This window comes from Nerophis ophidion, linkage group LG06 (genome assembly GCF_033978795.1).
Source record: "Nerophis ophidion isolate RoL-2023_Sa linkage group LG06, RoL_Noph_v1.0, whole genome shotgun sequence".
Taxonomy (NCBI): domain Eukaryota; kingdom Metazoa; phylum Chordata; class Actinopteri; order Syngnathiformes; family Syngnathidae; genus Nerophis; species Nerophis ophidion.
Window position 1 is genome coordinate 37863999 of NC_084616.1, and position 24524 is coordinate 37888522.

The 24524-nt window shown below is 44.2% G+C and overlaps 1 protein-coding gene across 2 annotated transcripts in view; it reads left to right on the top strand.

The window, feature by feature from the left end:
* Positions 1 to 10361: 10361 nt before the first annotated feature.
* Positions 10362 to 24524, top strand: part of LOC133554657 (muscarinic acetylcholine receptor M4-like) — an 83682-nt gene continuing 69519 nt past the window's right edge. The window contains exon 1 of one of the 2 annotated variants that reach the window (XM_061903646.1): positions 10362 to 11050. In XM_061903646.1, coding sequence (XP_061759630.1) covers positions 10996 to 11050 — 55 coding nt within the window. In that variant the 5' untranslated portion in view covers positions 10362 to 10995. The remainder of the gene's footprint in view (positions 11051 to 24524) is intronic. The other variant, XM_061903645.1, reaches the window with a different exon arrangement.

Sequence of the window (24524 nt, forward strand, 5' to 3'; positions counted from 1 at the left end):
CAGTAAGGGTGGGCTCAAACGCATCCCCGGTGTTTACTGTCAACACCAGGGTCCCACAGGAATGTGTGTTGAGCCCTTTCCTGTACACACTCTGCACCAATGACTGCCGTGGCATCTCACCCTCCACAACATACAAACCCTGTTTCCATATGCGTTGGGAAATTGGGTTAGATGTAAATATAAACGGAATACAAAGATTTGCAAATCATTTTCAACTCATATTCAGTTGAATATGCTACGAAGACAACATATTTAATGTTCAAACTGATAAACATTTTTTTTTTTGCAAATAATCATTAACTTCAGAATTTGATGCCAGCAACACGTGACAAAGAAGTTGGGAAAGGTGGCAATAAATACTGATAAAGTTGAGGAATGCTCATCAAACACTTACTTGGAACATCCCACAGGTGTGCAGGCTAATTGGGAACAGGTGGGTGCCATGATTGGGTATAAAAGCAGCTCCCCAAAAAATGCTCAGTCTTTCACAAGAAAGTATGGGGCCATTCCAATCCATTAACACATTTTTTTTAAGCTTGTCACCCTATCTCTAAGGGAGAGCCCCGCCATCCGGCAGGGGAAACAAATTTTGGCCTTTTGTACCCGTGATCTCGTCCTTTCGGTCAAAACTCAAAGCTCATGACCATAGGTGAGGATGGGAACATAGATCGACCGGTAAATTGAGAGCTAGGCCTTCTGGCTCAGCCCCTTATTCACAACGGATCGATACAGCGTCCGCATTACTTGTTAATTTTTCTTGTTGTCCATTAAATTACTTTTAAAGATTTTTGGTAGGACGCTGCATACATACTTGTCGTTGCGTAGGAGAAGGTAATTAGGGTCTCATTAAAATTATCGCGTCATTTATACAACCTTGGTTTAAACTGTGCCTGGTGGTAACCTAGAAGTAATTAGAAAGACAGGTGCATGGGGGAATCATCCACGCTGATGTTTACAACCAGCTACAACACTGCAGATGAAGACACATATATGAGAGGGAAAGCACATATCAGGAAAGGAAGATGGACGATACAAAGGCAGTGGAACCGTGTTGTTGACACAAGACGTTACTGCCCGGAAAGTAAAGTAAATAAAATAAAACTGTTGTTGATTTATGATCCTGATTCATGATAGGCCAGCAGAAAATGCCTTCCTGGCCCTGACGGCCCACCAGTGAGATGTATTATTTTGATCATGCCTGCTTACTTGCAAACTGTGTAAGTCTTTTGATATTAAATCATCCATCCATTTTTTACCGCTTATTCCCTTCGGGTTTTGCGGGGGGCGCTGGAGCCTTTCTCAGCTAAAATCGGGTGGAAGGCGGGATACACCCTGGATAAGTCGCCACCTCATTGCAGGGCCAACACAGAGACGGACAACATTCACACTCACATTCACACACTAGGACCAATTTTTAGTGTTGCCAATCAACCTATCCCCAGGTGCATGTCTTTGAAAGTGGGAGGAAGCCGGAGTATCCGGAGGGAACCCACGCAGTCACGGGGAGGACATGCAAACTCCACACAGAAAGATCCCGAGCCCGGGATTGAACTCAGGACTACTCAGCACCTTCGTACTGTGAGGCAGACGCACTGACCCCTCTTCCTGCTGGTCTGGTATTAAATCATATTAATATGATGATAGCTTCAATAAAGAGACAACTTGTCTTTCCATTCTACTGGTACTTTAATCAACTTTCATACATGAAACCTTAAACCATAAAAAAGTTGCTGTACTCACTTGATTCAACTTTTTATTTTTAACATGGTATTAAAATTAAACACATTTTTCATCCATCCATCCATCCATCCATTTTCTACCTTACTCCCTTTGGGGTGGCGGGGGGCGCTGGTGCCTATCTTAGCTACAATCGGGCGGAAGGCGGGGTACACCCTGGACAAGTCGCCACCTCATCGCAGAGCCAACACAGATAGACAGACAACATTCACACTCACATTCACACACTAGGGTCAATTTAGTGTTGTCAATAAACCTATCCCGAGGTGCATGTCTTTGGAGGTGGGAGGAAGCCGGGAGTACCCGGAGGGAGCCCACGCAGTCACGGGAAGGACATGCAAACTCCACACAGAAAGATCCCGAGCCTGGAATTGAACCCCGGACTACCCAGGACCTTCGTATTGTGAGGCAGACGCACTACCCCCTCTTCCACCGTGCTGCAAATTGTTCAATTAACAAACTTAAATAAAATATTTAATATCAAACAAAACAAAATTAATGGAAAACTAGACAAAATGTTGGGTGGAATTCAACCAAAATATCAGAAAGAATATAGCCAAAACTGCAGTGTCCACCGATGATTGGCCGATTAAGGCCGGCATACTCCCAGCTGCCTGACAGAAAGAGGAATTGATAGACACTGAATGGTGATGCGTAATGCACAGAGTAGGCACATATTTGCACACCTGAAAAAGATTGTGTTGTTGTGCTTGTAGCATGAAGCAAGACAACTTTGACAGCTGTGGTAACCGGCTGACTAAGATCTAAGTGGGGCGCTTTCAGCCGGTCCACCGTGATCTTTTCAGACTGACCCCCAATATCCAAGAGAAAATGTTTGTCCCCACTCTCTAGGCCGCGAAATGGCCCATCGTAAGGGGGCTGAAAGGGGCCGCAGTGGGCGTCGTGGCGGACAAAAACAAAAGCTGCTCCCCTTAAAGAAGTGGGAACATGAGACGGCGTAAGGCCGTGCTGAGAAGTGGGGATGGAGGCAAAACCCTTGGCGGCATTAAGGAGAGCGGCTCGCTGCTCACCAGCGGACCAAGATGCCGTTGTGCTAGGAATTAAATCACCTGGTACACGCAGGGGCTGGCCATACACCAACTCTGCCGAGGAAGATTGCATGTCTTCCTTGGGGGTAGTCCAAAGGCCCAGCATCACTCAGGGAGTTTGTCTACCCAAGCGCTGTCCTTCAGGGACGCCCTAAGCGCTGCCTTCATGGATCTGTGAAATCGCTCACACATACCATTGGCATGTGGGTGATTCGCCGTTGTGTGGTGAGGTTTCACTCCCAAGCTCTCGGCCACAGCGGCCCAAAGCTCAGAAGTGAACTGAGAGCCCCGGTCGGATGATATGTCCGACGGAGTACCGAAACGGGCAACCCACGTACCAATGAACGAACGCGTGTGCCACCTCTGCGGAGGTGGCGGACGTCAGAGGTGCCACCTCCTGCCAGCGGGTGGTCCTGTCGACCATCGTGAGGAGGTATGTGCAGCTGCGTGAGGATGGAAGTCCACATTGACATGGTCAAAACGGCGCTCCGGAACCGTAAATGGCGCCAGTGGAGCCCGCGTGTGGCAGTGCACCTTTGAGCGTTGGCATGCCACACAGGTGGAAACCCAGTCCCTAACATCTTTCTTCAGTCCCCGCCAGACAAATTTTGCAGCAACTAGCCGCTGGGAAGGTTTCTTCCCCGGGTGAGAAAGGCCGTGGATGGAGTCGAACACGCGCCGCCTCCAACAGGCGGGCACAAGGGGCCGTGGCCGACCGGTAGCAACGTCACAAAGGAGCATAACCCCTGTGTCCTCAAAAGGGACCTCAGACAACCGTAACCCTGTGGTTGCAGCCTTCAGAGCTTTGATGTCAGGGTCCTCGGCCTGGTCAACAGCCATTTGAGCAAAATCGAGCCCGACATGGACAGCGCCAGTGACGGCTCGGGAATGGCAGTCAGCAACGACATTGCTCTTACCAGCAAGGTGTTGGATGTCTGTCGTGAACTCTGAGAAGTAGGAGACGTGCCTCTGTTACCGAGCTGACCACGGTTCACCTGTCTTGGCCATCGCGAAAGTGAGCAGTTTGTGGTCCACAAAAGCTGTGAAAGGCCAGCCCTCAAGCAACTAACGGAAATGGCGTATGGCCAGATAGAGGCCGAGGAGCTCACGGTCAAATGTGCTATATTTCTGCTCGCAGGGGCGCAACTGCCTGCTAAAGAAAGCCAAAGGCTGCCAAGTGCCGCCCACCCACTGCTCATGCACTGCACCTACGGCATAGTCTGACGCGTCCGTGGTGATTGCAGTAGGAGCATCGAGTAATGGGTGTGCCAGCAGGGTAGCGTTAGCGAGAGCAGACTTTACCCCCACAAAAGCACTGTGCCGCGTGTCAGACCAGTCCACCATGTGCTTGGGAGCAGCTCCTTTAAGAGCATTATACAGCGGCCGCATGAGGTCAGCTGCCCGGGGAATGAAACTATGGTAAACATTTACCATGCCAACGAACTCCTGAAGAGCCTTAACCGTGAGTGGGCGGGGGAAGTTTGCGATGGTAGCAACCTTCGCTGGGAGGGGAACTGCCCCGCACTCCGTGACACGATGTCCGAGGAAGTCGATCACAAACACTCCGTGTTGGCTAAGGCGCTAAAAAAGAGTCCTGAGGTGCGTCACATGTTCGGCTTGAGAGGTGCTTGCTACCAGGATATTGTCCAAGTAGACAAACTAAAACGGCAAATCACGCAAAACAGAGTCCATCAACCGCTGGAAAGTCTGTGCACCGCTCTTAAGGCCAAAAGGCATACGCAAAAATTCGAACACTCCAAATGGGGTGATGACAGCTGTCTTCGGAATATCAGAGGGGTGGACTGGCACCTGATGATAGCCCAGGACGAGATCTACCTTAGAAAACACAGTTTTACCAGCCCTGGTTGGCGGAAAAATCTTGTATGTGGGGGACCGGATAACGGTCCGGGGTAGTCACCTCGTTGAGTCTGCGGTAATCCCCGCAGGGCCACCAACCACCTCCGGGCTTCTCCACCATGTGGAGGGGCGACGCCCACGGGCTGTCTGAGCGGCGAATTATCCCGAGGCGTTCCATGGTCTCGAATTCAGCTCAAGCGATGGAGAGCTAAGCAGGGTCCAGGCGCCGGGCTCGTGAGTGCACAGGGGGGCCCGTGGTGGCGATGTGGTGTTCCACACCATGTTTGTTGGTAGCTGACGAAAACGTTGGCTGCACCAGGGTGGGGAAATCGGCGAGGAGGCGCAGAAAAACGTCTGCGGCGGGTAGCATGCTGGAAAGTCTGTGTGAGTCTGTCGCGCTGAGACTGCACTTGTACGAGCAGAACGTAATTGCATTCACCAAACGCCTGTTTTTTACATCCAGAAGGAGGCCGAAAGCACAGAGAAAACCTGCACCGATGAGTGGCACTGTCACTTTAGCAGTCACAAAGTTCCAACTGAAACGCTATCCATCAAAACACAGTTCCACGTACCGTATTCCATAAGTGCGGATAGGGCTGCCGTTGGCCGCTTCCCTGGGGGGGCCATGTGACTCAGACAGCATGTCCAACCTTGATGCTGGCAGGACGCTCCTCTGCGTGCCCCTGTCACACAGGAACCGACGTCCAGAGAGGGAGTCTTGGATGAAGAGTGCCTGCCAGTACCGCCGACACTCATGGCTACTGCTGAGCGCTGGCCCCGGCGTTTCCCGGCGGCGGTCCCCGAAAACTGCATGGGGGAGCGGCACCGCCTGGCCTTTGCCCCGAACTTTGCATGGAAAAAACATAATTCAGAATCCGGATGCCGCCTGGGGCACGCTGCAGCAGCGGCGGCAGCAGCGATAGTGGAAGAATCTTCCTCAGCTATAAGAAATGCAGCCACTTAGGTCGGTTGGGTGACTACAAAAAACTTATCCGCTTCCGCAGCTATTTCGCGGCAGTCCAAAATGGCGGTGTTAGCTAAACCAGCCCGCACCTGAGAAGGCAGGAGTGTCAGGAAAAGCTGCACGAACAGGAATCCTGGTCTGTGCTCACCTAAGAGGCTAAGCATTTTGTCCATGAGTTCGGAGGGCCTGCAATCGCCAAGCCCTTGCGATGAAAAAAGGCGGCGAGCTCGCTCCGCATCGGAAAGTCCAAAAGTCTGTAAGAGATGAACTTTCAAAGTGAGGTACTTGTTCCTCTCCGGTGGGTGCGTAAGGACGCTAGCCACCCTGGTCGCCGTCTCGCTCCCGAGGGAGGACACGACATAATGGAACTTAGTGTCGTCCTCGGTGTTCCCTCGCAGGGTGAACTGTGACTCGGCCCGGGCAAACCATACAGTCGCCGAAGATTCCCAGAACTTGGGCAGCTACAGAGAAACTGCATTCGCCGTCATAGTCGAAAAAATTCACTGAATTCGTTCAGTGAAGTGTCAGGGTCACCAGTGTTGTGCTTGTAGCGTGAAGCAAGACAACTTCGAGTATCGTTGACACACAAAAACGTGTGCGTCCTTTATTCTCACAGACAAAACGAGAATGACTCTTACACACTCAAAATAGCGGGAACAACAAACCCCCACCTTTGGAAGAATCTCCTGACGGCCACTTAAAGGGGCCGCACCGAATTACCTGCAACGGAACAACCTTGTCATGTGCCTAATCGAACAGTACAGTGAAACAGAACAACATTGTCATGTGCACAATCGAACAGTACAGTGAATAATAACAATAAAGTCAAGCAACAGGTGTGGCGGATTATGTTCGTAAATCAACCGCAACAGTCCACAGTGTCACATATTAGAATTAAACAGTTTTGAAAACAAGCCAGATAGGCGAATCAGATTACCCCAAAAGTTGCACTGCACACACCCATTCCATCCATCTTCTTCCACTTATGCGAGGTCGGGTTGCGGGGGTAGCAGCCTAAGCAGGAAAGCCCAGACTTCCCTCTCCCCAGCCACTTCGTCAGGCTCTTCTTGGGGGATCCCGAGGCGTTCCGAGGCCAGCCGGGAGACGCAGTCTTCCCAACGTGTCCTGGGTTTTCCCCGTGGCCTCCTACAGGTCGGACTTGCCCTAAACACCTCCTTAGGGAGGCGTCCAGGTGGCATCCTGACCAGATGCCCGAACCACCTCATCTGACTCCTCTCGATGTGGAGGAGCAGCGGCTTTACTTTGAGCTCCTCCCGGATGGCAGAGCTTCTCACCTTATCTCTAAGGGAGAGCCGCGCCAGCCGCCGGAGGAAACTCATTCCGGCCGCTTGTACCCGTGATCTTATCCTTTCGGTCATGAACCAAAGCTCATGACCATAGGTGAGGATGGGAACGTAGATCGGCCGGTAAATTGAGAGCTTTGCCTTCCGGCTCAGCTCCTTCTTCACCACAACGAATCGGTACAACGTCCGCATTACTGAAGACGCCGCACCTATCCGCCTGTCCATCTCATAATCCTCTCTTCCCCCACTCGTGAACAAGACTCCTAGGTACTTGAACTCCTCCACTTGGGGCAGGGTCTCCCCCCCAACCCATAGATGGCACTCCACCCTTTTCCGGGCGAGAACCATGGACTCGGACTTGGAGGTGCTGATTCTCATTCCGGTCACTTCACACTCGGTTGCGAACCGATCCAGTGAGAGCTGAAGATCCCGGCCAGATGAAGCCATCAGGACCACATCATCTGCAAAGAGCAGAGACCTATTCCCACGGCCACCAAACCGGAACCCCTCAACGCCTTGACTGTGCCTAGAAATTCTGTCCATAAAAGTTATGAACAGAATCGGTGACAAAGGACAGCCTTGGCGGAGTCCAACCCTTAGTGGAAACGTGTCCGACTTACTGCCGGATGCGAACCAAGCTCTGACACTGATCGTACAGGGAGCGGACCGCCACAATATGACAGTCCGATACCCCATACACTCTGAGAACTCCCCACAGGACTTCCCGAGGGACACGGTCGAATGCCTTCTCCAAGTCCACAAAGCACATGTAGACTGGTTGAGAAAACTACCATGGACCCTCAAAAACCCTGCCGAGAGTATAGAGCTAGTCCACAGTTCCACGACAAGGACGAAAACCACACTGTTCCTCCTGAATCCGAGGTACCGGGAAGGCTGAGGAGTGTGATCCCACGATAGTTGGAACACACCCTCCGGTCCACCTTCTTAAAGAGAGGGACCACCTCCCCGGTCTGCCAATTCAGAGGTACATCCCCCGATGTCCACGCGATGCTGCAGAGTCTTGTCAACCAAGACAGGCCCACAGCATCCAGAGCCTTAAGGAACTCCGGGCGGATCTCATCTACCTTGCCACCGAGGAGCTTTTTAACTACCTCAGCAACCTCAGCTCCAGAAATAGGAGAGCCCACCACAGATTCTCCAGGCACCGCTTCCTCATAGGAAGACGTGTTGGTGGGATTGAGGAGGTCTTTGAAGTATTCCTTCCACCTAGTCAGAGATTAGGTCCTGTCCATGTACTCTATGAGGCATCTCTCTTCATCACTGCAAAGGCACTTGGGTCCTAGAGTTAAAATAATAATAAATCGATGAATTTTTGGGGCATTTTATTCCAAATCTGTGAAACCGTTATTAGAGCATGATTACAGATTCAGTTTTAAACGTTTAAACGACTTTTAACCCACCTGTATCAGTTCCATCAACAAGTTCTTGATGCGCTGACCAGTCACTCCTCCTTTTGCACTGAAGAGCTCCAGGAGTTTTGGAGTGTACTTGTCCAGCTAGGACATAAATGTTGATTCTAGTGGAACAGCAGTGCACCTTCGGAACTCTTCATTAATCTGTAAGACAGCAAATGTTGACCGTTACTGATATTAAGGGTTTTAGTATACATTTTCAGGCAAAAAGTGAGACTAGTATGTGATGTCCAAGTCACAATGGAAACTTGGTCAGGAAAAATAAAATGATTAATCAACTTTTGATGCAAGCTAGTGAAGCAGCTTTAATGTGGCTGCTTATAAACTGAAGAAATTCAGTCAGAGCAGGAATCAGGATCTGCACATGTATATCCGATGAGGGAGAGGCTGTCAGATGCACTCAGTCTCCTGCAGCAGGTCGTTGAATATGCAAATGAGGGAAAAATCCCCGTCAAATTTACCAAAATAAACTGCGGTTTTCACCGACCAAAACAGACGTAAATATTCAGCGGTGTGTTAGCAAAGATATTATTTCGTTTATATACAGTTTAAGACAAAATAACTAATACTACTCAGTGGCCTGGTGGATAGAGTGTCTGCCCTAAGATCGGTAGGTTGGGAGTTCAAACCCCGGCCGAGTCATACCAAAGACTATAAAAAAAATGGGACCCATTGCCTCCCTGCTTGGCACTCAGCATCAAAGGTTGGAATTGGGGGTTAAATCACCATAAATTATTCCCGGGCGCGGCACCGCTGCTGCCCACTGCTCCCCTCACTTCCCAGGGGGTGATCCAGGGGATGGGTCAAATGCAGAGGACACATTTCACCACACCTACTTTGTGTGTGACAATCATTGTTACTTTAACTTTAACTTTAACCAACAGACAGAGAGTATCACAACCCATCTCACCAGCACAACAGCTTCCCAAGTTTTCCTGGGAAAGTAATTAAGCTACGTGACTACAGCGTCTTCGTGTACTGTTAATTAAACAGGTGACGCGGAACCATGAAAACACTTGTTCAAAATAACGCTAATTTCAGTCATTCAACTTAACGTGACTAGTAGAAATGACACAGATAGCAGTCATGAAAATACTAATCGATTTTAAGATAACTTAGTAGTGGTTTCAATGTGTGCAACTTAAATTTGCTATTTTCCCGTGATATTAAACCTACAACAATCATGTATTTTTTTTTTCTTTTTTTGCAGTGGCGCTGAAAATCCAGCAATGACAGCCTACATTGCCAAATACCACATCGAAGCGCCTGCAAGTCACTATATCTTTAAAATATTAAACTACCAAGCAAAGAAAACACTAATTACAAACTGCACATGTATAAACAATGTTTGGTTGAAGTTAATGAGCTGTTGGCGGTAAGAGCACATTCGAAATGGCGGTCGGCGGGAAAAGTAGCCAACAAAATATAATGTTGTACCATGCTTTTGAAAATATATACATTTCAATCCTGGCAAATACTGACTTTTGTCAATATAAATTGTTACTTACACAAATTCGGTAAAGTGTTTTCCTTGGGCTCCATGAAACAACGTGTCTGGGCTTGTTTGTCCACACCTGCAGGTGGGCGGATCCTGATGTTTTAGGTCTGATGTAAACGTTTTAACTGAGTTTTGCCAAATCAATTTATGTTGGAAGTCCATTAAAATTAATTTTATCACATAAAAAAGTAAGTTACGAAAATGTTCACACTTTTTTACTTATAGATAACTCAAAAATTATAAAAATAAAAATAAATTGCTTTATTGGAATAAATATACATTTGAAAATAAAGTAAAATGGACAATACCACTGAAAGAGTTTATTGCACTGAGTGGAGCGGTCACCACTCCAAGATGGCGGCCCCGCATCTCGTCAGACCAGTAGGCAAGCACCAGCCGATGCTGCGTTTACTTATAAAATGTCTATGATGTGTACTGCTTGGAATGCACAGATTTGATTGGCTGATAAGTATGGGGTGGCTTTTAACGCACATTTGAGGAGCCCAGTCGAAACTTAACATACGTAAATAATTATTGACGGAGTCCGGGTCGAGACTCGGACCACGGTCCGCCGGTTAATGATCTCTATTGTAATCCCTTTAAACCGCGCCCTATCCAAGCCACGTAGTCCACCGTAATCAGGCAGAGTATCCCCACAACATCTGACATCAAAATGTCGTCCTTGCACCTATCCAACATCTTCCAACCCTCGCTTCTATCTCAGGAGCGTGCATGACAGAGTTATGAGGCCATACAGCGAATCCAAAACTAAAAAGGTGAAAAAGATGCCGTGTGACGTAACACGCCTTTCCTTCTCCTCCCGAGCGCGCGCGCGCTACGCTCTTGCTCGATTGTTTTGTGAGCAGCGAAGAAGCAAACTCCATCATTAAAGTGGCCTGATCATCACAATTAAAAAATACATATGTTTTATTGTTTTTTTTTAAATTATCGATTCGGCGCTCTTGGTAATGCCGAACTGAATAGGTGCGCGGAGCAGTGAATGCCTCTGAAGACTGACACACGCAAATGAGCTCTTATCGAAACAAACCAGGTGCGTCATTTGGTTGAAAAAAATTAACGGAGCTGGAAAAGAACAAACGAACTAACGACGCAAGGAAAATAGCCGCGGTGGTCGTGGTGCCCGTCATGCGACATGAGTAACATCAGTGATGGAGTTGGAGTGGTGCTGCCCATGTGGAACTTAAGGGGTGAGTCCGATACATTCATGTTATTCATTTGCAAATATATACAATACTTTGATTTTATTGACAAATTAATTGGGGGAAATATATATATATTTTTCCATACACTTTAATGCTGACAAAATGCACGCCAGCTCAGAGCATAAGAAATAAAAGCTTGATTGATCAGTTTGTAATTTTGTAAATAAGTTAAACATATTCATTGGATTAGACATTTCAACCAAATTATGTTGTTTACTGTGTAGTGTCTCATTTTCAAGCTATGGCGGCACAATGGATTTCATACTTGCCAGCAGCCTGCAGAGGGTGCAATTTGTCAGTCAATCTATCCGTAACTAGTTTTCTCCCTGAAGAGGATTTGGAACAAAGTCTAGATGAACGGTGAATGGAGTGTGTGGTTCACCCGTCGTATAAAGTTAGCTTTTCACTGCGTTTGCATCCTCTCTAAATCAGACATTGGTTGATGTAGATGTTGTCTTGACTCTCTGGACTGATTGTCAAAATACTTCTTTCCCTTGTTGTTATGCTCATATTTCTCACCAGGAATCAGTAGAGTACAGTTATTTTAGTCTGTTACACTTGGTGTATATAAAAAACACTGTAATAGTAATAAAACATGTCATATTTAGGCCTACTTTGGGGGTTACAGCACCTTTCATTCACATTAAAAGTGCACATATCTATTTTTTTTTTCAATTTATTTTCTATATACAATTGAGAATGACCATCTGTCTTGTTCTTTAACCGCCAATTATTTTTTGAGCAATTGTTGTGAGCTATTATATATATTTAATATCTTATTTTATTTTCTATGCAGATGTGATGTATAGTGATTTTTTTAAGCCATTGTTTTAACAATTTAATTGTGGACTGCTGCGTTGGTCCTGCGCAACACACTCAAAAAAGTGCATTTTTAGGACACAGAGACAACTCCAGGTGTGAATCAAGTCTAGCATTATTATAAGGCGGACTGCTGATGACCGATTCCATTCAGGTCTATGTTCATACAAAAGGCGCGTTTAAGGGGTCATAAGGTTGATTTTTTTCCAATCCTACATCTAAAACACTTCCTTGTAGTCTACATAACATGTAATGGTGGTTCTTTGGTCAAAATGTTGCATTGATGATCTTTTACAGACCATTTTTAAGTCACGTATTTAACAGGCATCCAACAGCAGTCCACATGCAGATATCTCTTTTGTGTGACTGTCATCTGCTGGTCACACCTATCATTACGCCATTTACCAAATAAAATTGCTTTGAGTTGTGCTTACCAACCAACCAGAGGCGCACTGTCCATCCATCCATCAATCCAACTCATCGCAGCGCCAACACAGACGGACAGAGGACATTCCCACTCACATTCACACACTTTAGTTGTTTTGCCAATCAACCCATCCCAAGGTGCATGTCTTTGGAGGTGGGAGGAAGCCGGAGTACCCGAAGGGAACCCACGCAGTCACGAGGAGAACATACACCTCCACACAGAAAAATCCAGAGCCCAGAATCTAACTCAGGACCTTCATATTGTGAGGCACACGCACAAACCCCTGTTCTACTGTGCTGCCCTGCTCTAATATGTTTTTTGACTTTTCCACTGCTTTCTATACCATACGGCCCAGGCTACTGGGTGTGAAGTTAGAGACGATGCAGGTGGAGGCCCCCTTGGTGTCCTGGGTTGTTGATTACCTGACTAACATGCGACTGCAGGACTGTGTGTCTGACAGACTGGTCAGCAACACCAGGCCCCCTTCCTCTTCAGCATCTACACCACCGATTTCCCCTATCCCCAGGTCCTGCCACCTTTAGAAGTTTTCTGATGACTCTGCGATAGTGGGGTGTAAGGCTGGGCGATATGGCCTTTTTTAAATATCTCGATATATATCTCGATATTTTTCCTTAGCCTTGAATTAACACTTGATAGATATAATCACAGCAGTATGGTGATTCTATGTGTCGACATTAAACAGTATTGTTCATACAGCATTGATATATGCTCATTTTAAACTTTCATGCAGAGGGAAATCACAACTAAGTCAATTGACCAAAACTGTATTTTATTAAACAGTTATTAAGCAGTGGCACAAACATTTCAAAACAGAAATTGCAAGATTGTCAGAGACATTTTAAAACAAGCTATTAGTGCATTTTTGTGCATGATGACATATCAAAACAACACTAAATCAAAGTGCACTTTTTGTACAGAACGCCACTACAATAGTTTAAAACAAATAAATGTACTTTAGTGCATGATGTCACACAAGATATTTCAATTATTGTCACATAAAAATGAGCTGCATATCAAATAGTATATGTCCTACGGTGTTGATGTGGAAATAGTTGCTTCAGCATTTTGTGGGTGTGGCACCCAACGGAGATGTTGACATGCACAGTTTGAAGCAATCTTCATTCTCTAGCGGGTGACTTTTCCAATGATGCTACAAATTAGCAGTGCTGCTACTTTTGGTAGCAACGCTTCTGCCCTATAAATGTTCCAACATGTTTAAACCACCGCCAGACAATGCACCACGTGCTGTTTTACTTGGGAATTAATTATTCCTTCATTTGTGACCAGATTCGCACCTTTTCTCTATCGTATTACCACTTTCAACACACCGTTAGCATCACAGCTAAAGTTAGCCATGCTGCTACCTCTCTGTTCCGGGAGGGCATGTGACGTTGTAAGAAGGTGCGTGTGTTTTAAGTGTCTGTGAGAAGGAGAGACAAGAAAGAGGAAGAAACACATGCAGTTTAATGCCCACAGCTAAAAGCTACTGCATGAGAACGTATACTGGAATATCATGATATAGTCATTTTCTATACCGCACAGAGACAACCCCGCATTATATCGAGTATATCGATATATCGCTCAGCCCTAGTGGGGTGTATTGAAGACGGTGATGAGGAGGAATACAGGGCACTGGTGGAGGACTTTGTCACATGGTGCGGAAAGAACCACCTCCAGCTCAATGAGACAAATACCAAGGATTTGGTTGTGGACCTGGGAAGGAAGAGTACTCCGGCGACCCCTGTTTCCATCAGAGGGGTCAATGTGGACATACCTCAATGTGAACATACCTCAATACCTCGGAATACACATCGACAACAAGCTGAATGAGTCAAAACACACTGAGGCCCTCTACAAGAAGTGTCAGAGCCGCCTCTACTTCCTCAGGAGGCTAGGATCCTTCAACGTCTGTACAAAGATGATGAAGATGTTCTACAAGTCTGTGGTGGTGGAAGCATTCCTGTACGCCGTGGCCTGGTGGGGCAGCGGACTGAGAGCGGGGGACGCAAACAGGCTGGACATCATGGACAACACCTCCCACCCACTACACTCGGACCTGGTGGAGAGAATGAGCACGGTCAGTGGAAGGCCAAACTCCCAAAATGCAACACGGAATGACATAGGAAGTCCTTCATACCGACAGCCATCAGACTGTATAATGCATATATGTTCCTTTTTGACTGTACTTAAATGTATAATAGACTGTATTTACAAACCCCGTTTCCATATGAGTTGGGAAATTGTGTTAGATGTAAATATAAACGGAATACAATGATTTGCAAATGATTTTCAACCCATATTCAGTTGAATATGCTATAAACACAACATATTTGATGTTCAAACTGATAAACATTTTTTTTTTGCAAATAATCCTAACTTTAGAATTTGATGCCAGCAACACGTGACAAAGAAGTTGAGAAAGGTGGCAATAAATACTGATAAAGTTGAGAAATACTCATCAAACACTTATTTGGAACATCCCACAGGTGTGCAAGCTAATTGGGAACAGGTGGGTGCTATGATTGGGTATAAAAGCAGCTTCCATGAAATGCTAAGTAATACACAAACAAGGATCGGGCGAGGGTCACCAATTTGTAAGCAAATTGTCAAACAGTTTTAGAACAACATTTCTCAACGAGCTATTGCAAGGATTCTAAGGATTTTACCATCTACGGTCCGTAAAATCATCAACGGTTCATAGAATCTGGAGAAATCACTGCTCGTAATCGATGATATTACGTACCTTTGACCCCTCAGGCGGTACTGCATCAAAAACTGACATCAGTGTTTAAAGGATATCACCAAATGGTCTCAGGAACACTTCATAAAACCACTGTCAGTAATTACAGCTGGTTGCTACATCTGTAAGTGCAAGTTAAAACGCTGCTATGCAAAGCAAAACCCATTTATCACCAAGGAACGCCACTGGCTTCGCTGGGCCCAAGCTAATCTATGATGGACTGATGCAAAGTGGAAAAGTGTTCTGTGGTCTGATGAGTCCACATTTGAAATTATATTTGGAAATTGTGGACGTGGTGTCCTTCGGAACAAAGAGGAAAATAGCCATGCGGGTTGTTATAGGTGCAAAGTTCAAAAGCCAGCATCTGTGATGGTATGAGGGTGTATTAGTGCCCAAGGCATGGGTAACTTACACATCTGTGAAGACACCATTAATGCTGAATGGTCCATACAGGTTTTGGAGCAACACATGTTGTCATCCAAGCAACGTTATCATGGACGCCCCTCCTTATTTCAGCAAGACAATGCCAAGCCACGTGTTAAAACAACATGGTTTCGTAGTAAAAGAGTGCGGGTACTTTCCTGGCCCGCCTGTAGTCCAGACCTGTCTGCAATCGAAAATGTGTGGGGCATTATGAAGCGTAAAATACGACAAAGACACCCCGGACTGTTGAACGACTGAAGCTCTACATAAAACAAGAATAAGAAAGAATTCCTCTTTCAAAGCTTCAACAATTAGTTTCCTCAGTTCCCGAACGTTTATTGAGTGTTGTTAAAAGTAAAGGTGATGTAACACAGTGGTGAACATGCCCTTTCTCAACTACTTAGGCACGTGTTGCAGCCATGAAATTCTAAGTTAATTATTATTTGCAAAAAAAAACAAAGTTTATGAGTTTGAACATCAGATATCTTGTCTTTGTAGTGAATTCAACTGAATATGGAATGAAAAGGATTTGCAAATCATTGTATTCCGTTTATATTTACATCTAACAAAATTTCCCAACTCATATGGAAACCGGGTTTGTATATTATTGACATGTGAGTTATATTATTGACATGTGAATAATGCTGTATAATAGACTGTATTTATGTTAGTCACATGTGAATAATGCTGTATAATAGACTGTATTTATATTTTTTACATGTAAAAATACCTAAATGTTTATTGTCTATTCTAATGTTATGTCTTCAAAAAGAGAGTGATATTCTGGAGAGCGTTACATATACATATTCGTATCTGCATTAATAGAGCACAGTTGGACGTGTTATTTTTAATCTCCTTTCTAATATGCTTTCTAATATGCTTTCTAATATGCTCAATATTCTTAGTAAAGCCGAGTGGCCGCAGCTACTGGGATAAGTCCCTTTTTGGGTTAGTGATGCTAGTGCATTAAACAAATATTTAGGACCGTTTTTATTAATGCTGTATAATAGACTGTATTTATGTTATTTACATGTAAAAATACTTAAATGTTTATTGTCTATTGTGAGCAAACTGTGGTGCTGAATTTCCCCCAGGGATCAATAAAGTACTTTGTATTATATTCTATTTCATTCTATTCTATTCTATTCTATTCTATTCTAATGTTATGGCTTCAAAAAGAGAGTGATATTCTGGAGAGCGTTACATATATACATTCGTATCTGCATTATTAGAACACAGTTGGACGTGTTATCATTAATCTCCTTTCTGATATGCTTTCAAATATGCTCAATTTTCTTAGTAAAGCCGAGTAGCCGCAGCTACTGGGATAAGTCCCTTGTTGGGTTAGTGATGCTAGTGCATTAAACAAATATTTAGGATCGTTTTTATTAAGGCAAATGATGAGATTGGAGTAATAATTAGTTTTAGCATAAGAGCGTCTTTATAAGTTATTTAAACTATCACTCCATGCTTGATGGAAAACCTCAAGTTTAGTTTAGTCATACGCCATTTGCGTTCCAGCATTCTACATGATAGTTTAAGACAGGGGTCGGGAACCTTTTAGGCTGAGAGAGCCATACAAGCCAAATATTTTAAAAAGTATTTTCATGGGAGCCATATACTATTTTTTTAACACTGAATACGACTAAATGCATGCATTTTTTAAGTAAGAACAACATTTTTAGAGTATAATAAGTCTCTTATTCTTTTTTTAGTAACAATGTTATTCTGAAACTAACCAACAATAAATAAAATACTTCTTCTAGGGCTGCGAATCTTTGGGTGTTCCACGATTCGATTCAATATCCATTCTTGGGGTCGCAATTCGATAATATATCGATTTTTTTGATTCAACGCGATTCTCGATTCAAAAACAATATTTTTCCGATTCAAAACGATTCTGTATCCATTCAATACATAGGATTTCAGCAGGATCTACCCCAGTCTGCTGACATGCTAGCAGAGTTGTAGATTTTTGTAAAAAGCTTTTATAATTGTAAAGGACAATGTTTTATCAACTGATTGCAATGATGTAAATTCGTTTTAAGTATTAAACAAACCAAAAATACGACTTATTTTATCTTTGTGAAAACATTGGACACAGTGTGTTGTCAAGCTTATGAGATGCGATGCAAGTGTAAGCCACTGTGACACTATTGTTCTTTTTTTTATTTTTATAAGTGTCTAATGATAATGTCAATGAGGGATTTTTAATCACTGCTTTGCTGGAATTATAACTAATTTTGATACTGTTGTTGATAATATTAATTTTTGTTTCACTACTTTTGGTTTGTTCTGTTTGTGTCTCCTTTCAATTGCTCTGTTTATTTCAGTTCTGAGTGTTGCTGGGTCAGGTTTGGTTTTGGAATTGGATTGCATTGTTATGGTATTGCTGTGTAGTGGTTTGTTGGATTGATAAAAAGAAAAAAAAAATTTCAAATGAGAATCTATTCTGAATTGCACAACGTATTCGATTCGATTCGTATTTGAACCAATTTTTTTTTTTTTTACCATTAATGCGACTTCTTGAACAGGCGCGGTAGGAACCAGACTGATGGATTAAAATGAATGAGAATGTTTTATATTTTGAACGTTATTTTTAACACTCTGATTAACAGTGGAATTATTAATTACTTACCGTGTTAAGCAATGTCAGCTAAGATTTATCTGAGAGCCAGGTGCAGTCATCAAAAGAGCCACATCTGGCTCTAGAGTCATAGGTTCCCTACCCCTGGTTTAAGAGCTCTGGTTTCTTCCGTGAACCAGGGATATGCCTTTTAGGTGCCATTTTTAGCTTTTGGGGTGCTATACTATCAATGGTGTTGCACAGGGCATCGTTAAAGTTGTTAGTGAGGTTATCAATAGAGCCCACATAATCTGGGAATGGTGCCATTACCCGAGGCAGTAGGCCAGCAAGAGTCGTAGTGGCAGCATTAATGTTACTGCTGATAAAGCATTGGTCATTAGTAGCTTGTTGACAATGGGTCAGAACTTCGAATTCTCTAAGGTAGTGATCAGACATTACTTTAATGGGGTGGGCATTACGCGATCGACGTAATGCCCACCCCTGGCGTAGTGGGTAGAGCGGCCGTGCCAAAAACCTGAGGGTTGCAGGTTCGCTTCCCACCTATGGACATCCAAATCGCTGCCGTTGTGTCCTTGGGCAGGACACTTCACCCTTTGCCCCCGGTGCCGCTCACACTGGTGAATGAATGATGAATGAATGATTGGTGGTGGTCGGAGGGGCCGTAGGTGCAAACTGGCAGCCACGCTTCCGTCAGTCTACCCCAGGGCAGCTGTGGCTACAGATGTAGCTTACCACCACCAGGCGTGAATGAATGATGGGTTCCCACTTCACTGTGAGCGCTTTGAGCATCTAACAATAGAAAAGCGCGATATAAATCTAATCCATTATTATTATTATTATGTTTGAGTAGTGGGGGGGTCAGGGCGATTGTGCCTGTGGAGGGGGGCCGTGGCCTGCGGGCCAGCCCCGGAACTGGGTGTGCCAGGACCGGCCTCGAAGACAGCGGCTGGTGCGTAGATGGCCCTCCTGCTGCTACTAATGATAAGACATTAGTAGTAGCAGCCGTGATGAGACGAGTATTTGGAGATGGAGGTGTTGCTGGGCAGATGCAGAAAAGACTTGTTGGTGGAAAGCAAAAGTCTCGCACCTTGTGAGAACAAAATAAAACAGTGGTATAACCTGAATTCCTGGCTCTCCTGGTTGTGTCCGGTGGTCTGAAGAACTCACTAGAGGGCAACCTCTACATTTGGCGCCCATCAAGCCAGACCACCCAAGGAGATGGAAGCCGACCCCCTGATGGCTTTATCCAGCGTTCTTGCAGAGGTGACAGTGGCCAGTTGTCAACAGCTGGAGGCGGTCCGCCAACAAGTGGCACAGCAAATCCAAATCCTGCAGGCGCTGGCGGACTGGATCGGTGCGGCACCGCCAACATCAGCGGCCTTCTCCATGCAGCATATGAGGGAAGAAGAGGACCTCCATGCCTTCATGAACATTTTTTGTGGCTACGGCGGAGGCATGCGCGTGGCCGAAAGAGGAGTGGGGAATGTGACTCTTGCCGCTGTTGGCGGGGGAGGCGCAGCGAGCGGCGCTTAGCCTACTGGCAACCTCCCGTGTGCACTTACCGGGCCTGAGGAGGGCGGTGCTGGACCGGACTGGTTGCACCACTGGGCAACCGGACAACCGGCAGCGGCTGGTGACGGATGACTGCCCGTTCGTGCTTGGACAGCAGCTCCGGGAGGCGCCGACACTTTGGCTTCTGCTAAAAGAAGGCGAGGACCAGATGATGGAGCGGCTTATCATGGAGCAGCTCCTAGAGGTGATCCCCGTGCGGACAGTGGCCTGGGTCCGCTACCACTGGCCCCGAGACCTGACAGCAGCGGTGAAGTTCGCCGAGGACCACAAGGGGCGCGAAGGGAGGCAGTCAAGCGCCCAGCACCAACACCGCGTGGACCGAGCGCACAGGAAGAGGAGGCGGCGCCGCGGGACGCATTTTTCTGCTTTATCCCCACAGAACACCATGCGCCCAACAGCCGCACTGCGCAACACAAACACCGGCTGTGTTTGTGTTGCTAAAGGCGGCCGCAATACACCGCTTCTTAATCTTTCTTATTTGACGTCTCCATTATTAATTTAACAAATTGCAAAAGATTCAGCAACACAGAAGTCCATTATACTTTGGAATTATGCGATGAAAAAAGACGACTTATAGCTGTGAACGGTGCTGGACCAAAATGTCCTCTACAATGCGTGACGTCACGCGCATGCGTCATCATACCGCAGCGTTTTAGCATGATACTTCCGCGCGAAATTAAAAATTGCAATTTAGTAAATTAAACCGGCCGTATTGGCATGTGTTGCAATGTTAAGATTTCATCATAGATATGTAAACTATCAGACTGTGTGGTCGGTAGTAGTGGGTTTCAGTAGGCCTTTAATTATTTTTTGAAAAAAAAAAAAGGTTTATAAGTTTGAACATCAAATATTTTGTCTTTGTAGTGCATTCAATTGAATATGGGTTGAAAATCATTGGATCCCGTTATTTTTACATCCAACACAATTTCCCAACTCATTTGGAAACGGGGTTTGTACTTACATATAAAATACTAAACGGTCTAACTCCATCCTATCATGCTGATTGTATTGTACCATAGGTCCTTGCCAGAAATCTGCAATCTAAGAACTCTGGCTTATTAGTGATTCCCAGCGCCGCAAAAAAGTCTGCGGTCATTAGAGCGTTTTCTATTCGGGCTCCAGTACTCTGGAATGCCCTACTGGTAACAGTTAGATATCCTACTTCAGTATAAGCATTGAAGTCCCATCTTAAAACTAATTTCTATACTCTGGCCTTTAATTTGGCCCCCCCTTTTAGACCAGTTGATCTGCCGTCTTTTTTCTTTCTTGCTTTTTATCTCCTCCTGCTCCAGAGTTGCCGTGCCAGCAACCTGAGGGTTCTTGGTTCGATCCCCACCTTCTACAGACCTCGTCACGTCCGTTGTGTCCTTGAGCAAGACACTTCACCCTTGCTCCTGATGGGTCGTGATTAAGGCCTTGCATGGCAGCTCCAGCCATCAGTGTGTGAATGTGTGTGTGAATGGGTGAATGTGGAAATACTGTCAAGCCTTGGAGCCTTGAATAGGTCAATAATTCACTTTAAGACCCTTGGACTCAAAAGGGTTCCATTCATAAAAGTGTTTAAAGTAAATCATATTGTTTTGTTTTTTGTTTTTTTTTACTTTCAAGGATTACATCGGTAGTTCAACTTAATGTTTTTGTCATTTTTTTAATGTTTTTGTATGTTTTATACCCTTTTTGTCAAAGAAAACCTTTTTTTTTGTATGACACAAGGCGGGTCTTTGTTGCCACACAATAACGTCTGTGCCTAGAGTTCCCAAAAAATGTCTTTTGTACCATTCCATTTGGAATGTTTTTGAAAACCACAAAGGTATTGTAACAGGTAATGTCCACCATATGACAAAAAAGGGTATGGGACTATTTGCATGACCTCATCATCAGTCGTAGGTGGTAGAACAAGAATTTTAGGTGGATTTTTTATAGGTGAAACAAACCTGCAAATGATGACGTCAGATTGCATCAAAAACAAACATCATTTTATAAACTTTGACAAATACAAGAACAAAGTCAAATCAAAATGAATGAATACAGTATTTTTTGGAATATAAGGCGTACTTAAAATCCTTTAATTTTCTTAAAACTTGACAGTGCTCCTCAAAATCCGGTGCCCTTAATGTACGTAATCATTTTGGTTGTCCTTACCGACTTCAAAGCTATTTTCTTTGGTACATGGTAGTCACACATAAGAAATATGTGTAGACTGAAATATGACGCCAGTAAACAACACCAACAATTTAAATGTTCCATTGAGAATATAGAACATTACACACAGCGCTCAAAAATCTATTAAAATGTTTTAGTATGACTGGTAAGCTATGAAGCCGCACCATTTGATGGATTGTACTGGGCTTCAACATACTATTATTATCATGGTGTGTTTAAGGACCACAAAATTTCAACCATTGGCAGACCATTTTGCAATATCATGCAAAAACTACTTTTTCCAAATGCTGCTGATCTGTATTTGGGATCTGAATGAGTCCTGAAAATGTGCAGGTGTCTGTCTTTCTAGTCTGTGCTGACACTGCAGTAGATAAGCTTCTTTTTTTTCTCTATCTTCTTGTTTGTGGCATTCATCATACGCTGTTGCCATTTCTAATATAAAGTACTGTAAAGTTCTAACTTAAATCTGTCAGTAAACTCACCATGAAAGCTCTAAAAAATACTGGTGTAGTGGGTTTACATAATTCACCTGAGGTACTTTAGTTATTTTAGAGTTCCGGTCAAACGTTTTTTCACGGGAAACATTGTTGTTGTTGCACTCGTGAGCCATTGATGAGGAGATGCTGCTCCGTTATTGATTTAAGTAAAGTCTGAATGTCATTAAAACTGTTTGCTCCATCTTTTGAAACTTCTTACACTCCTGTCCTACTACGTACTACAATACAACAAATATGACGGAGAGAAAACACTGCCGAAGGTGAGCCACGTAAATAAGACCGCTCACAAAACGGCAAATCCTGAAGCGACTGTCAGAAAGCGGCTTGAAGATGGTCTGTAAAACATAATCTATGCAACATTTTGACCAAACAACCACCATTACTCAAGAAAGTGTTATACATTGAGAAAAAACAATCATAATATGAGCCCTTTGATGCGCATTTTGTATGAAAATAGACCGGAATAGACCTGCATATCTGCAGTGTGCCTTATATTCCGGTGCGCCCTATCGTCCAGAAAATACAGTACAAATACAAATCAATACAAGATCTGTTTTAACACAAACAAAACATTTTAACTTCAGTCAATGTGCTTGTTTTGTTGAGAGTAGTGCAAATGTTGCGGAACATGAAATTGTCACCTGAAAAGTGCAGACATTGTACAGTATCTGATTATGAGCCACAGCTGGAGAAAAGTTTACTTTTTTAGGAGAAATATTGAGCCCTGAGTTTGTACAGGTGATGTTGAAGCACTATAGCTCATGGGTACTTATCTGATCATTAGTCATGGAAGCAGAAAATACAACTGAAAGTTAATTATATTTATATAATGCTTTTCTCTAGTGACTCAAAGTGCTTTACATACTTAAACCCATCCATCCATCAATCCATCCATCCATCCATTCATTATCTAAGTTACATTTTAAACAATGTGGGTGGTACTGTGAGCAGGTGGAAAAAATGTCTTGCCCAAGGGTATGGAACCTGGAACCCTCAAGTTGCTGGTCATTGGAAAAAATATGGGCCTTCATGTCAGGGTTTACTGAAACCCACACATACTAATCAATACCTAGTTTTTGACTCACACCACCCACTGGAACACAAACTGGGCGTAATCAGAACTCTACTACACAGAGCTGATAATGTTCTTACCAGCCAACAGGCCAAAGGGATCGCCTTAAAAATGATTGATTAAATAAATACTGAAAATGAGTATGACACTCAGCTCTTATGCATATAGCAGATTTCTACCTGTCTTCTAACTAACAATATTGACCTTTAGACTGAGAGATGTCTCCTACAGTATTGTACATCCACAGAATTTCGGTCACTATGACTCTGTTTGGATCTTGCCTGCCAGCGCCCAAAATCCAAAATGCAAGGAAAATTGCAAACGTTTGATTACAACTTAGTCACTGCTCAGTGACATTCGTCTAGCGGCAGCCTGCTTCCGAGCCAATGTGAATCCGTATTTCGTCATTCTTATCTAAATTACAAATAATTCATGTCAACTTAACAAAAAAATAGTGCTATAATTATAAGTAGTGTTTGTACCTGTTGTATTTACGGCAGATGGCGATGACTGCTGCTCGGATGACATTGGAGCGGTTCAAAAACGCAACATTCATTTATAGGTATTGTATGCTGTCTGTTAAAATGTTTCAGCATATTGCTCGTATATCCTCCTTTCGATGAAATAGCAGCTCATATATCCTCCTTTCGATGTAATAGCAGTACAGTATCTGGGGTACCCCAAGTGGTACCCCAGATACAGTACTAGTAGAACTGTTGCAATCTTTTCTTGTAAAAAGACTTTGGAGCGTTGTTTCCCCCATAGGTGCCATGATGATGTTTGATGTTGTTTAATGATGTCATTTCTGCCCGCATAAAATTTTAAGGGATTCGTTTGAAAAAATGGCAAGCGATTCCAAGAAACTGATACACTGTTTTGAATAAGAACCCATTTTTGATTCCCATCTCAACTGCTGGCACTACCAAGTTCCTTCGCACCAGTTTTTGACAGCTCAAAGTCCCAACATTTCTGTCAGGTTGTAAATTGGTGTAAGAAATATAAATATTTTCCTATAAGCAATGATACTCCAATACATACTTTGGTTCACCTGAAAGTACCCAAACAAGAAATTGATTATAATGTGAAACCAAAAAAACATATTTTTGGTGATTTGATGGTGACGACTTTCAAACAGTAC